Consider the following 15,211-nt stretch of genomic DNA (forward strand, 5'->3'; position numbering starts at 1 on the left):
GTCTAACTTGATCTATGCATCTCATATTCATCTTCGTCTCTCATCTGCTCTTCTTCTACTCATCATAACTCGTCATGGACGGTAGGCTTCTCTGGACGCCCACTGTCCTGGTGCAGGTCGACGCCAATCTTGCCCCGCCACTTTTGCCAGACGCTCCAAAACTCCTTCTCCATGCCGCTCTCCATCTGGTCGGGTAGCACGATGACGTACTCGACATAGAGGTTGCCGAACTCCTTTTGGTGGTACACGCTGTCAATGTCTTCGTGCCACTTGGGCATGCCCTCGTCCTTCACCGTCTCTACAAAGTTGGGCTGGACAACCTCGCCCCTCGCCCTGCCGAGGCGGACAATGTGGCCATCCATATGTGTGAGGTTGCGGGTCCAGTCACCCATCCAGGCCTCGCGCAGCGACAGCACCTCACGCCAGTAGAGGTCGTCGCCCTTGCGGCGGAAGAAGACACCGTCCACGCGGTCAGGGTTGTCGGTGCCTTCGAGCTCGGGCTCCTTCTCGGCGAGGGTGACGACGAGGTTGCCGGCGACAAAGTCGGGGCTCGCGTCGGCCTCGTTCTCGTAGACAATCTGCGAGTCGCGGGCGGCGCCGGGGTCGATCTTGATCTGGACGGTCGTGGGCTTGCGCTCGACGCGGGCGCCGTTGCAGGTCGGGCACTTGTGGCGGATGGACTTGCCGCGGCCGCCGCAGGCGTCGCACTGCATCTGGACCTGCTGGTACATGCCGGGGGCGAGCTGGTGCTTGACGATGCGGATGCCGCGGCCCTGGCAGTGCTGGCACGTGTCGACGGTGCCGTCGGCCGAGCCGGTGCCCTCGCAGTCCTCGCAGATGTGCTGCTTGTCCCACTGGAACTCGGTGGTGCGGCCGTTGTAGAAGTCGCGCAGGGCGATGCCGACCTTGACGTTGACGTCGGGCCCCGTGCGCACGCCGGGCTGGTGCCCATAGTGGCCGCCGCCGCCGAAGAAGCGCGAGAAGACGTCAAAGGGGTCGTGGTGCTGGCCACCGCCGCCCTGCTGCTGGTGCTGCTTGAGACCGTCGAGGCCGTAGCGGTCGTAGATGCGGCGCTGCTCGGGGTCGATCAAGGCCTCGTACGCCTCGGATACTTCGACGAATTTCTCTTTTGCCGTCTCATCGCCACTGCAGAGGGGGAGAGCCCAGACTTGGTCAGAGACGTGGCACGTGTGGTGAGATGGGCGGGCTGCCGGTACGGTGGAGGGGCAGGGCAAGGGGTAAGAGGGGATGAGGAGGGAACTGCGTACGGGTTCTTGTCCGGGTGGTACTTCTTGCTGAGCTTGCGGTATGCAGACTTGATCTCACGATCCGATGCCTGCTTGTCGATGCCGAGGAGGTTGTAGTAGTCCTCGGCGCAAAGGGCAATGGTGATAAGAGACAGCAGCAGCAGCAGCAAGGCTGCTCCACGGAACACCATGGTCGCGGTCTTGTCCGCTAAGGAATTGGGGGAGGACGTGAGGTGCAATCAAATCTCTAGAGAGTAAGTGGAAACGCCGAAACTAAAAGAGTGACTGAAGGCAACGGAACCACGTCAGGGAAGCAAGTATGTAGAAGACCGGCGGCAGACAGATGGGAGGGGATCGCTTCGACACTGGCTAGCATCGCGCCCAAGAAGTTCCAACGTGTTAAGACGGAGGCTTTGGAAGGTTGCGATAAGAGCGATAAGATAATCTTTTTGGACGCTCTTATCAGCTGCTCGGCTCCACTCCACCCACTCGAAGGCGAGGTGCGCCAACAAGTAGGTACCTGGGTACCTGGGCCTGGGTACCTGGCGAAGCGTGAAAGTGTGAAGCAGGCAGGGTCTCATCATCCTCATACTTCAGCTCCAGGGCGCTCGTCAGGGTTGGCTGTGTCCGGTTTGTTACAATTCTCTTGCTGGCACATGAAGTCGCAGCCCGTTGCCAGTCATGTCGAGCAAAAAGTACGCATTCCTCCCAATGGGAGACGACGAGCTTGGCCCGGCCAAAGTCACGAAGGAGAAGAAGGAAAAGCGATCCAAGCATCGCCACCGCGACAATGATCGTAATGACAGAGACCGCGGCGAACGGTCTTCGAGACGACGCAGCCGGTCCAGATCACGGTCGCCCCATCGCCCCGCCAAGCAGCAGTACCGAAAGCGCGATACCGATGCGGACGACAGGTGGGCCGACGAGGAACCGCCTTCGGACATCGACGACGTGGAAGAAGAGCCTGAATTCAAAGAGTCGGCGTCGAAACGCGTCAAGCTCAGTCATGACGAGGGCGGCCGTGATGGCGACAGGGACGCAGACTTGTCCGACGGTGCTAGGGAGGAGCTCGAGCGCCAACGCGATATCGAGGAACGAGAGGCGTTCGCCAAGCGACTGAGAGAGAAGGACGACGGCAAGTCAAAGCCGCGCGACAGCAAACGAGGCCCAGAAAGCGCTGCCGAGCGCCTCGCCGCGATGCCCGACCTACGTCTCCGCAGCCGACAGCAGTACCTACAGAAGCGCGAGGCCGAGAAGCTGGCGCTGCTTCGCAAACAGGTCGCCGAGGAGAGTGAGGAGCTGAGGAGCGGCGTCAGGCTGTCGGAGCGGGAGCGGGCTGACTTTGCGAAAAACCGAGAAATCTTGCGCCTTGCCGAGGAGCGTCTCAAGATCGACGACCACAAAGACGGATACTACATGCCTGAGGACTACATCACCGAAAAGGGCAAAATCGACAGCAGGAGGAAGGAGGACGCGCTATACAAGAGATATGTCGAGAAGGACGAGTACGGCCAGGAGAAGTTCGTCACTGAACATGACGAGTGGGAAAGGGAGCAGACTGCGAAGGCCAAAGCCCAGATCAACAGAGGCGAGCGTGAGAACGACGACTACGACTATGTCCTCGACCACGACCAGTACATTCAGTGGAACCTGGACTCTAGGCTGCCGGGCGAGGGCAAGACCATGACGAAGGAGGAGGCGTTTCTTGCCGCCCAGATTGAGGCTGCCGAGAAGAAGCAGCTCTCGATCCAGGAGACGAGAAAGAGCCTGCCCATCTACCAGTATCGAGATGACTTCCTCGCGGCCATGGAGAAATACCAAATTCTGGTCATTGTTGGCGAAACGGGATCAGGCAAAACCACGCAGCTCCCGCAATACCTTCACGAGGCAGGCTACACGAAGAATGGCGCCAAGGTTGGCTGCACGCAACCTCGTCGTGTCGCCGCCATGAGTGTCGCGGCGCGTGTCGCCGATGAGGTTGGTGTCAAGGTTGGTCAGGAGGTCGGCTACAATATTCGTTTCGAAGACAACACAAGCGACAAGACAATCCTGAAGTACATGACGGATGGCATGTTGCTGCGAGAATTCATGACGGAACCTGATCTCGCTGGCTACTCTGCCATCATGATCGACGAGGCGCACGAGAGAACCGTGCACACGGACATTTTGCTTGCCCTGCTGAAAGATCTGGCCCGAGAACGACCCGACCTCAAGTTGCTCATCTCCTCGGCCACAATGAATGCGGAAAAGTTTGCTGCTTATTTCGACGATGCACCCATTTACAACATTCCTGGCCGTCGCTATCCCGTCGACATTTACTACACGCCCGCCCCGGAGGCGAACTACCTTGCCGCTGCCATCACTACCGTCTTCCAGATTCACACGACACAAGGCAAGGGCGATATCCTCGTGTTCCTGACTGGTCAAGACGAGATTGACTCGGCTGAGCAGCAGATTGCCGACACAGCAAAGAAACTGGGGAACCGTGTGAAGGAGCTCATCATCTGCCCAATCTACGCTAATTTGCCTTCGGACCTCCAGGCGAAAATCTTTGAGCCCACTCCTGAGGGGGCTCGAAAGGTCGTACTGGCCACGAATATTGCAGAGACGAGTTTGACAATCGACGGTATTGTCTACGTCATCGACCCGGGCTTTGTCAAGGAGAACGTGTACAACCCAGCTACTGGCATGTCCAATCTCGTGGTGGCGCCATGCTCTCGAGCCTCAGCAAACCAGAGGAGCGGTCGTGCCGGTCGTGTCGGCCCAGGAAAGTGCTTCAGGCTGTACACCAAGTTTGCCTATATGAACGAGATGGACGAGTCACCCATGCCCGAGATTCAGCGCACGAACCTCAACGGCGTTGTCCTACAGTTGAAGTCGTTGGGCATCAACGAACTGCTTGACTTTGAGTTCATGGACCCCCCTCCTACGGAAGCACTCATCGGTGCCTTGAACCAGCTGTTTGCCCTGCAAGCGCTCAACCACAAGGGTGAGCTGACAAAGATGGGGCGCCAGATGGCCGAGTTTCCTACAGATCCAATGCTGGCCAAGGCTGTCTTGGCTGCCGACAAGGAAGGCTGCGTCGAGGAGGTCTTGTCCGTCGTGTCGATGCTGTCAGAGGCCTCGGCCTTGTTCTTCAGGCCCAAGGACAAGAAGATCCATGCCGACAGTGCCCGCGCTCGGTTTACTGTCAAAGAGGGCGGTGATCACCTGACGCTGCTCAACATATGGAACCAGTGGGTTGATAGTGACTTCTCGCCCATTTGGTCTCGCGAGAACTTCTTGCAGCAGCGTTCTTTGACGCGCGCTCGCGATGTGAGAGACCAGCTCGCCAAGCTCTGCGAGCGCGTTGAAGTGTCCCCTTCGTCCTGCGGAGCTTCCAACCTCACACCCATCAGGCGAGCCATCACGGCCGGGTTCTTCCCCAATGCTGGACGTCTACAACGCAGCGGCGACAGCTACCGCACCGTCAAGAAGAACGCCACCGTGTACGTCCACCCCAGCTCGGTCCTCATGGGTGTGGATCCCCCAACGAAGATGCTCGTCTACTTTGAGCTGGTGCAGACCACCAAAGAGTACATGCGCAGCTGTATGCCCATTGAGCCCAAGTGGCTTGCTGAGCTTGCCCCCCACTTTTACAAGAAGAAGGACATGGAAGGACTCGAGGACAAGAAAATGCCAAAATCACGGGACTGATGATGTAGCTCAATGAGGTAACTAGATAAGCCATATGGTATGTGGATACTGACCACGCGGGCATCCGCGTTATACGTCGTCCCTTCTGCACCCATGTTTGCCGATGTCCGACATGTGAGTTCGTGTCCTCGTGAAATGAAAGATGCTCACAAAATAACTCTGCTATTTTCGTCTCCTCTCAGGGCGATGCTCGTCAGATGGGAGGGGCACAGCGGTGTGACGTCTAGATCACTTGCCGAATATTCTTCGGTAGCACTGTCAGGGACACAAGACAGGTGGCAGTGGCCGTGCAAACACCATCATATGGGTCAACTGATAGCTCGCCACGCAATGGTGCACCGCCATACAGGCCTTCGGCAGTCGGTTATGATGGGTATCGTCGCGACTGATGGGTTGCCCACGTCGTTGAGTCTTCCTCGGCGGCAAACCGCAGGGCAAAAGTGCGACAGGGAATCTGTAGGACCAAGCAATGTTTGGCTCAATGTGGTGCTGCCTCCTGGAGCGTCTGGTGCTGGTGGGAAAAGCCGTTTGCCTTATCTCCTGGGCTGCCGATTTGTTCCATCGTTCCTGAGTTCGTGTCCGCTGTTGCAAGATAGGCGAGGTGGCTATAAGAGGTGCTTGCTGACCCTTTGTGTGTGAGGGGAAGTCTCTCTATTCATCTTCAAAGCCCATATACATGGACACCAGCTAGTCGGGGCTCGTCGGCAATACCTGCTCGCTGTCAACTCCTTTTAAATTTTCCCTTCTTTCCAACTCTCACCACCATGGTGCTCCCCACGGTTTCCTTCGTCAGCCTTCTGGCGATCAGCTTAGCTGGCTTTGTCGCATCCCAGAGTGACGATTTTGACTGCTGCTTTACCCTCGAAGTCTCTGGCGACTTGGGCGGCAAGCTCAAGCATGGCACTACTGGTGACCTCCGCGTCAATAGCAACTTCGAAGAAGCTTTCATGTGCGCTTACGAGAGCGCCGACCGGCTTCAGGACAGCATCGGCAACAGCTGCCGGTTCAGTTCCCCTTCGATGAAATTTGAGTGCGTGAGCGGCGTCCCCGGCGACGGTGACTTCTTCTTCGACTTTGGCGAGGCCACCGACGGCGGAGAGAAGCCCATACTGCTCACGTACGACGGCCACGACAAGTTTCTTGCCTGCCCCTCGGAAGGGCCAAGCTCCGACGCCGGGAGCTTCGTCTTGTACTCCCGGGCCAAGGAGGACCAGGAAGGGTGTGTCGACGTGTCGCTTCAGCAAGTCGGACCGAGCAGCGCCTGCTTCGACCGCGGCCACCTCGAGAAGTTCAGGTCGCCTACAAAGTCCACGCGCGCTCCCGTGACGGGCACCATCGAGGAGGTGTCTCCGGCGCGCAAGAGCTGCACGCTGAGCGACACCTCCACGAGGCTGCCTGCCAAGCGGGTCGGGTCGGGGCCTCTGGACGGCCTCGTTGTCAACCCGGACGGCTGGGCCAGCATCAACGACGAAAACAGCACCATTTTCGAGTTCGAGATGGCGCCGCTGTGGGTGAACCACCCCCGCGACGCGACCACCCGCCGCTGCGCCGTCGAGTTTCGCTTTCCCGCCTGCGCGAACTTGCCCGAGGGGTACCCGTGTGCTTCCTGGAGCGGGTCGGAGCAGCAGGACTCGGCTGGCGCGGGCATGGAGTGGTATCATGTCTACACGCGCGACGATCCTGCGGCTTCGAGCCGCGAGACTTCGGCGGGGCCTGTCGACTGGGCGCCATGGGATGATTTCTATCAGTTCGGGTCTGAGGACGCCATCACCGTGGGGACCTTTGAGTGTGGCATCGACCGCAGCGGGGGGGTCATCAGGACGATCAGCTTTTTGGCGGAGAGCGTCAATGGTTGGAGCCTCTCCTTTGCGCAGGCTGGCATGGGCACGCAGAGTCAGTGGCCGCTTGGTGTTGGAGCCTACGTCACTGCATGTGATGACACCACGCCGTGGCCTTAGATGTCTGGCTGCGGGCGGTATGGCTTGAGGTTCTCACATGATCCATGAAGGGGGCACCATGCTGATTCGCCTTTGAATGTTGAAAAACAGAAAAAAAGAGAAGAAAAAGGGATGCTTGTCTGGCTTGAAATTTGAAGCTTCCAGTGCAGTCCAGACTGGAACAGTGCCCGGTACAACAGAGAGAAAATTGAAGGTTACTTTATCATGAAATACGTTGTCATGCCCAGTGAAAAGCCCAGCGCTTTCCTCCTTCGCCAAGAAATAGAAGTGTAATGCTCGACTTGGTCAGCTCTACTTGGTCAGCACGCCCAAGATGTGCGGCAGAGTGTGATACCACGGCTCCTCCGGGGGCTGGGCCAGTTCGAAACTCTGCCACTCGCCGGCGTTCCTGAGCGCTGTCTCGGTGTCCCGGCAAAGCTCGCAGCCACCAATCACATGCGGCCAGAAGAGGTTGACAAAGCCTGGTAACGTTGTCAGCGGGCAGTCGAGGGGGGGAAATAGTCCACGGTGAAAGGCGGGCGAAGAAATGCGTAGAGAGAGGGGCCGGGGAGAGAGACATACGCTGATAGAGCTTCATGAACAGGTTGCTTTTGGCCTGCACATGCTCGTAAACATACCAACGGCCGCCCTTCTTCAGGTAGCCGTAGAGAGTGGCAATGTTGGCCTCCTGGTCGGGGATACTGCAGAGGCACAGAATCGAGACGATGCAGTCGACGCTCTCGGGCTCAATCTTGCCATCCCACCGGCTCGCATCCCCGAGCTCCTCGATACCAACGGGCACGACCTCGTAGACGCCGTCGAGCGCGGCCTCCTGGACGCTCCGGCGCAGCGCGGACTGCGATGCGGCGTTCGGCTCGACGCCAAAGACCCTCTGGACGCCTCCAACCTTGGCGAACATGTTCACCCACATGCCCGAGCCGGCGCCGACCTCGATGACGACGCCGCGCACGCGGAGGGCGGCGGCGGCGGTCCTGTCCTCGTCCGAGTCGCCGTCGACGATCCGCCCGCCGCGGACGCGTCCTTCGAGGAGTGCCCCCACACGCGCCTGGCCCCCCTCGCGCACGCTGGGCCCTGCCCACGCCCAAAAGCGGCCGAACCAGGCTGCCTGCAGGCGCGGCCAGCTGAAGAGGGTGGAGGCATCACGGGCGCGGAGGAGAGCAAGGATCGTCGGGGGGAGATAGTATAGGGAACAAGACATGAAGAGCCAGGGGTCGATGAGACCCCAGAAGATAGTCCCTACGGAGGTCATGGCGTTCTACACTTCTGCCTGTTGACTCGCCGCAGAATGGGAGATGGTGGTCTGATGTTTCGTTTTGTGGCTGCAGGAAGGAGGAGAGAGGGAGGAGAAGGGCGGGGGAGGTGAGAATAAACTTGTGAGCTGGGATGGCTGAGCAAGGGTTCTTTAAATATCCATCACCATTGCCTCGTGGTGGGCAGTGGGCGCGGGCTTGGTAATCAGGAGAATACGCAGTAAGCGGGGCCACCAGCGGCTTGCCAGATGCAAGTAAAAGGACCGGTAACGTCTTTCTGGCTCGACGCTTTCCTGTCTCGACATGAGGCTAACGTCTGATGCGGTGGGTAGCCATCCGAGCTCACTATCACAGCCGTGATGCTGCCTTGTGAGGAGTTTGGATCGCCGCCCGGAGGATTGCTAGCTGTGTTTACGCGTAATTGGGTGCCCCTAGTCGCTCGAGATTTGCTAACTCCGACTATCTTTCGACCGGCAGATATGATCTGGCTATTCATCTATCGATGCTGTGCATCCCTTACGAAGATCCCCCATCCTGCCGGGAACTGTTGCCATTGCCATTATACAAGCATCCAATCCGCCGTCTGGATACGAAACTGCTCAGTCTGCCAACCACCACGTGGTCTAGGCCGCCAGATATCCCGGCCCTCGCGGCGTGCCCAACCAAGAGCACTCTGATGTTTTGACCCGTAAATCTCGCAGGATCGCTCACATTGCCATCACAGCGGGGGGTTCGACTCCTCCAATGGGAGAGGCTGGCTGAGGTTTCTTACTGCGTCCACCACACACCTGGACGACAACCGCAGTGGCGTGACTGAGGCTAGTGAGCGATCGTCAAGTAAAGGTAACTTGTCTCCCCATGAGGCTCTTGAACGCGTCGTCAACAGCTTTGCGCTTGCGCTGCTTGGCATCCTCGTCATCGTCGCCCGGGGCTGCCTCTTGGGGGTCGTCATCCTCTGGCCCTGGAAGCTGCGGCATCCAGACACGGATCTGCCCGTCCAGATGAGATGTCAGAATCGCACCAAAGGAGCTTCCACTACCCATGATGGTACCGTTCTGAAGTCCCTGTCCACCAGCACCTCGCCAGACCATGCTCATGGTTCGATTCTTGATGTTCAAGCCTCCGGCAGCCTGGCCACTTGCCACGTTTGGTGGACCCGGCACACGCAGCCGTGTCAGCAGCGTGCCCTCGTGCAGGTCTAGGACAAGAATCTCTTGTTCGTTGGGCCAGAAAAGGAGATCCCTGTGGCCAGCTGTCAGGCCTGACGGGGATGCGAACAGACTGGCTGTGCCAGCACTGCTGTTTTGGACGATGGATCCAAAGCTTGCCAATGTGTTGGCACCCGTCGCAGCGTCCCATACACGTATTCGGCGATCCAGGCCTGCTGATACAAGGTACTTGCCATCATCGGTCCAGCAGAGGCCATTGACGGAATCATCGTGGGCTCGCGCAGCGGCCCGTGAATGAGGCCCATCGTCCCACGGCATGCCTGATGCCATGGCGCGGTCGAACCGGTGGACAATGCCAAGGCTGTCTTCGTGGTCCAGCATGCCAATAACACCGCTGGCCCGTCTGACGTCCCAGACGCGGACCCGGCCATCAGCATGGCCACTGGCGAGCACGTGCTCGTGCCTGGGGCTCCAGGCTACAGACAGAACAGCCCCTCCGTGAGCAGCGAGGGCTTGAACAGCGGAGCCCGATTTGAGGTCAACAAGACGAACGGCGGAGTGCTGGGTGGCGCAAGCAACAAGCAAGTGGCCTGGGAGGGGACTCGTAGCGTGGCTATGTATGATCGTCTCGAGATCAAAGCTGGCCGACGTGCGCATCTGCTTGGTTGACCAAAGTTTCAGCGTTCGATCAAAGGAGCTGGATAGGAACGCGTCGGGGTCGAAGGGGTAGAAGCCGAGATGGGTGATGCCGTGCTTGTGACCGTCGGTGCTGTCACGGACGGATCGCGGCACGCCGGCAACGGGCCGAAATGTGTGGCGGTCATGGGGGCTGCCGCAGTTGTCGAGATCCCAGAGTCTTAGGGCACCGTCGGCACCTCCTGAAAGCAAGCTATGTGTTCGTCAGCGCCAAGAGCACCAAGTGCATGCTGTTGCGTGCGCCTCTGTGACGGCTTACTGACGGCCGTCGAACTTTTCCAGTGCTAGCGCATTGACGCCGGCGCGATGCGCCCATATGCTGGCAGCCCCTGGAATGCCCTGATCGTCTGTCTCGCCATCGAAGCGATGTTGTGGCGCGTGAGCGAAGCTGCGCAGAAGCTCTGTCGTGGTGCTCCGAGCCAGGGCCTGAGGGGTCAGGTCACCGGTTGAACGGGCATACAGGCGGTCCTGCATTCATCAAATCGATTGCGCCTGAGACGAGGCCTCGGTGTGTTGACGAGCGTGTTCGTCTCTTGATCCAGTTTTGCAATGCTGGAAAAGCTGTCGCCAGCTTCCTACCTGCATTGAATGTTCGTGAGATGGATGAGTTGTGCCAGACGTTGACGAACGGAGCAGCCAAGCGCGAATGTGTTCCCCCAGCCAATTGCAATACCATGATCGCTGGACTCGGCGTCAGGTGGGTCCCGAGGCGGCTTGATGGGATGGAGAGGAAGGCGACTGGCGGACGCGCCTGGCCTGAGCTCAGGGCGACGCCTGCCCGCGCTTTTGCTCTCTGAACCACATGGGTAGGTACTCTTGGTACGGGACCTGAAGTGGATATCTAGCACCTTGTTCTTGCCCTCTCAACATTTCAACTTTGCATTTCGAACCAGGCACCATCCTCATCCGCCTGGTATCAACGATAATAGAGGTTGGGAACAGACGGTCACTGTCACACGATTTACCCCACCGCTTGCCTGCCTCATGCCTGCCTCATTTATTCTCGGCTCGAATCACTGCCACGGACCATCGCGGTTTTGCGCTGTACTGCACGGCTTCCATCATGTCTGAGTCCCGCCGTCAATCCAGTCCTGTCGCAGGAGCCTTGGACCTGATCGAGGCCGACGCGGACGACACGGACAACGCCGCGACTTCGGATCCCACGCCTCGAGATTACAGGGCTTGGCGGCAGGCAAACGTGTATGACGCCGTGGCAGGTTTGTCACCACTTACTCAATCCGTGCTGCGCCCTGAGGAGCTTACGCAGTCGCACAGGTCGACTCACCACCACAACGAAATCCTCCCGGACGGCGATTGAGGACCACCCTCGTCCTGGAGTTGACCGAGCACCACGCTTGAGAAAGGCCACCGTGCATTCTTCCATTCTTGCTCCGGAAGAAGCTCTCTTTCGGCGCGGCTTGGCTCCGGAGCGTTATGCGGAGCACGACGTATACATGGCGCACGAGCGTCGTCTACCAGACGGCACGGCGAGCGCCCTCCCTGACAGTGATCTGGTCAAGGCTGTTCACACATACTCTGCCCACTACTACTCCGCCCACAGTCGCACTGTAGCCTCTGCACAGCCTGTCGGCAACCGTCCTATTGATGAGACAAGCATGGACGAGACAGCGCTGCTTGCTTTTGGCATTCTGTTAGAGGAGGCCGGGCGTGCGCTGATCGGAAAGCAAGGCGACTTGGTACTGGCTGAGGGCCTGGAACTCCAAGCTGAGCCCCGCGCAGAGCGCCCCGGTCAAGTCCAGCTTGACCACTCGCTGCAGAGCACCGTGAGCTTTCAGACCATGGGATCTTCCAGACAACGGAAAAGACGCAAAATGACCGATTTCAACGACGATTGACAATTTCCGTGATCGCAGGACCTTTCTCCATCTTGATTTGCGACTGGTCAGATCTCACTTCGGATCCGTTCAAGTTGGCGTCGCAGCGGGTCGAAATCCTACCACATCACGCAGCCCGCACGTTTGCTCTGGCCAACAGGTGCACAATTTCCACCCAGGCCAGCAGGTACAGGAGTCCTTGGGCTGGGATACAAATTGAAGTGCCGCGCTTCCTTGACGGGCATCGGCATATCGAACCGCTCTCGTCTTTATTCTGGCCAGATGCCGGCATCGTCTGATGCGGTTGCAATGTTGAATATCGGACACGGACGCAGCCCCGATCACCAGCCGAGAGAGCGAGCCAACGTCGCCAGGGTTGCATCGCGCAGGCCAGACCCTTGATCCGTACCACCCCCGTTAAATCAGACAACCCTCCATCCGTAGATCGGTCACCTACGTGTGAGCAAACGGACACCGACGTGAGAAGCCGTCTGCATGTTCAGGCGAGAGGCCAAAGGCAAGAACTCCCATCGGTCGCCTAGCGCTCCCAGGACCCTTGAGTCACACCAGTGTCGCCCTGACGGGCGTCTGAGACCGCCGTAGAATACCAACTTCAACGTTGGGCACCGAGATCAACACCAACCCGTGATGTGACGGCGCTCGCGATCGCTAACTCAACCCTAGCCATGGGGTTCCTTCGGGGCGCACGCGACAAATCTCCGCCCGGCTGGTGGCCCATCTCGTATCACGCTGTCGCATCATGCTGTACATCATGCGGAACGCCCGGTGGGCAAATCATCTGTAGCCAGGCCACAAAGGATGTACTTATCACAACACTACAAACTCGCTGACTCGGATTCGCCTCCATATTCATATTGCTTACCGCCTGCTCCGTTGCTACGGTGGTAGATTCTCTATGGTACCTGCCCTGCAAGGCTAGATTGTCAACGTCACGTCGGATGGTTGCTTTGGCTGCGCGGCCCTGGCATCAATCATATGACCGACCGAACTTGTGAATCAACGCCAATACAGGGTCTCACTCAATCCTCGTATGGCGACTTCTTCCGAGCAGAAATTGTCTCGTGGCAATGACCCAGATTTATCGACTACGGGAACACTCATGCCCCAGGTACATGTACATCAATGAAAAGGTCGCCATCGCCACCTCGTAAAGTTTCGTCCGTGACTTGGAGCTATTTACCCGTTTTAACGATAGATGCTTGCCTTACCACGTGGTATCAGGCCGATGGTGCACTGTCAATGCGGCTCCGCGGAGACTCAAAAGAAAATGATCATGGCTATCGTTGGGCAGCATCAGATTATGCAGGGACAGCACCAAGTTTCACGCCTCGGTCGCTGTTGGTCGGTCACGGCCCGGCATGTCCAGGGTTTGAGGAGGTCTCAAGCTCTACGGCCACAGTGTGGCCCTGGTCGAGGCAGGCCCAGATACGACGTCGACACATTGGAGGGAGTATCAGCACGGCAGGTGAAGGCTTGCTCGGCCTAACCTGCGATGCGCCACACAGCCACGGAAGCCTGTCAGTCTGCAAAGCTGGTAATTACACCACCCAGCTTGGCTAGTCCTCGTCTCCGACACTGCCGGTGACGCCTCCGCCAGCAATGATCAAACATGCTCAACCAGGCACAAGTGATGGCTGGTAGATCAGCGTTGTGCCCAGCAGCCAAATCTCCCTCCGCTTGGTTATTGTGAAAAGCCACAAAGGAGACATCCGGATCCTGAGAGTCAGTCAATACACAGAACCCACCCCTGAGATTCGCTTGCCATGGCACCGGATCCGACGCGGAATCTTGATTGGGCATCTGTTGCTTAGGGATCATTTCCAGAAACTGGCGAATCTCTCGGCTCCCTTGCGAGCAATCGGGGACATCACCACCAGGCTCAGCTGGCCATGAACAATGGAGATGCATGATCTTCCAGAAACCGACCAACGCCCGCCACCATCTCGCCCCCGCAGTGGCGAAGGGATGAAGGCAAACGAGCAGGAATGAGCATGTCTCGTAGACCTGCCCAGCGTGCATGAGTGGTGCACTCTACAATCGTCCTGAGGGCAACACCACCACGCTGACTCGCAAAATTCAGCTTACCCGCAGCACATGACGACTAAGTAGCTACCTCTGTGCGACAGAAGAGCGGTGACAGCGAACACTCCCGACGGCTCTGATTCAACGCGCTATTTATCTGACTCTGGAAGCGGTGGGCGCGATCAGCACCCAGCGGTCTCCTCACAGCCGATGACAGGCGACACTCTGTATGTCAATGGACATGAGTACGCCGATACACCCGCGGCGTCTCTGGGCGCCGCCGGAGCAGGAGCGCGAAGCACAGGGCAACAGACACAGACAAGGTCGACCAGGGGTCCAACCCCGCTTCGTCACGAGGCCTATACTTACAGTTGCTCAGTGGTAGTCGACATTGGCATGCGTGGTACGCGAGGCATCATTCAGACACGCTTCAAGGTCCAATGTCTAACAGGGGCGGTTGGCCTCGGTATTCTTGTATTCGAGGCAAGAGCTCATGGTATCGTGATTTGGGCATCAATAGAGGCCGCTTTCATTTGCCATACCCGCCGGTCATAATGTATGGTGGGTACGTCTGGGCGTTCAGTCGCGAGATTCTTCAATTTGCTTTTTCTCACTATAAGCTAGCTCGATCAGCACCCCAATCACCCCCGGCAAGTCCGAGCAGCAACCAGCAGATGGCCGACCCGTCGGTGCGAGACTCGATTTTCATGCGGAAACACTCACATGTACAACGACATGCTGCTGCATGACGCCGACCGCTGTTCAAATGCTTGCAGCGATTCCATGCGCGAGTCCAGCGACAGCCTTGAAAGTTACATGCAGATAAAGACGCACCGGTGAGGATTGTACTTGTAGGCACATGGCGATGAACAAACAGGGCGGGCCGGTCAAGGTCAACCTTGCAGAGACAGACACCCCTGACAGCCACAAGGTTCGGTGCGGTCCTGTTCTGGTAAACTACAGTAGTCAGTCGGCGTGACTTGCGCGTGGCCTGGCTGGCGGCGGGCGGCGAGCGGGCGCTCGGCGGGCTTTAACCCGTTCAGAGCATGATGTGGCCAAAGAAGGTTTGGGGCCGTTGAGGCCAGAAGCACTACCTGGTCCTCACCGGCTTCTTCCATCCAGCCAACAGTGGCCGGGGGGGGGGGGCGGCCTACCAGAATGCTTACCTAGGTAACTGGTCTACGTGCCCACACACATCACAAGGGGACTCAGCTGTGCAGGTCCTGGTCGCGTCGTGGTTTTCACCGCCATCGCCACGTCGAGGACGTCGTTTTAACGAGATGAGGATAGCTCTGTGGGCCATGCTCAGACTCCACA

The 15,211-nt window shown here is 58.3% G+C and overlaps 6 protein-coding genes across 6 annotated transcripts; 3 read left to right on the top strand and 3 right to left on the bottom strand.

Moving 5' to 3' along the window:
- Positions 1 to 62: 62 nt before the first annotated feature.
- SCJ1 (DnaJ- protein scj1) lies at positions 63 to 1,438 on the bottom strand (the record flags this gene model as incomplete). The annotated part of the gene is made up of 2 exons (XM_028643692.1): positions 63 to 1,146; positions 1,269 to 1,438. The coding sequence occupies 2 exons, from the start codon at positions 1,436 to 1,438 to the stop codon at positions 63 to 65; spliced, it is 1,254 nt and encodes a 417-aa protein (XP_028492765.1).
- A 490-nt stretch (positions 1,439 to 1,928) lies between these two features.
- On the top strand, positions 1,929 to 4,943 carry D7B24_009623 (uncharacterized protein; the record flags this gene model as incomplete). Its single annotated transcript, XM_028643693.1, has 1 exon — positions 1,929 to 4,943. One exon carries the CDS (start codon positions 1,929 to 1,931, stop codon positions 4,941 to 4,943), a length of 3,015 nt encoding a protein of 1,004 aa, XP_028492766.1.
- A 764-nt stretch (positions 4,944 to 5,707) lies between these two features.
- D7B24_009624 (uncharacterized protein) lies at positions 5,708 to 6,901 on the top strand (the record flags this gene model as incomplete). The annotated part of the gene is made up of 1 exon (XM_028643694.1): positions 5,708 to 6,901. The coding sequence occupies one exon, from the start codon at positions 5,708 to 5,710 to the stop codon at positions 6,899 to 6,901; it is 1,194 nt and encodes a 397-aa protein (XP_028492767.1).
- A 291-nt stretch (positions 6,902 to 7,192) lies between these two features.
- Positions 7,193 to 8,150, bottom strand: D7B24_009625 (uncharacterized protein; the record flags this gene model as incomplete). The annotated part of the gene is made up of 2 exons (XM_028643695.1): positions 7,193 to 7,362; positions 7,463 to 8,150. 2 exons carry the CDS (start codon positions 8,148 to 8,150, stop codon positions 7,193 to 7,195), a joined length of 858 nt encoding a protein of 285 aa, XP_028492768.1.
- An 834-nt stretch (positions 8,151 to 8,984) lies between these two features.
- On the bottom strand, positions 8,985 to 10,490 carry D7B24_009626 (uncharacterized protein; the record flags this gene model as incomplete). Its single annotated transcript, XM_028643696.1, has 2 exons — positions 8,985 to 10,209; positions 10,276 to 10,490. The coding sequence occupies 2 exons, from the start codon at positions 10,488 to 10,490 to the stop codon at positions 8,985 to 8,987; spliced, it is 1,440 nt and encodes a 479-aa protein (XP_028492769.1).
- Positions 10,491 to 11,079: 589 nt separating this feature from the next.
- On the top strand, positions 11,080 to 11,872 carry D7B24_009627 (uncharacterized protein; the record flags this gene model as incomplete). Its single annotated transcript, XM_028643697.1, has 2 exons — positions 11,080 to 11,216; positions 11,275 to 11,872. The coding sequence occupies 2 exons, from the start codon at positions 11,080 to 11,082 to the stop codon at positions 11,870 to 11,872; spliced, it is 735 nt and encodes a 244-aa protein (XP_028492770.1).
- Positions 11,873 to 15,211: the final 3,339 nt, after the last annotated feature.

This window comes from Verticillium nonalfalfae (assembly GCF_003724135.2).
Source record: "Verticillium nonalfalfae strain VnAa140/NRRL 66861 chromosome Unknown scaffold_99, whole genome shotgun sequence".
Lineage (NCBI taxonomy): Eukaryota > Fungi > Ascomycota > Sordariomycetes > Glomerellales > Plectosphaerellaceae > Verticillium > Verticillium nonalfalfae.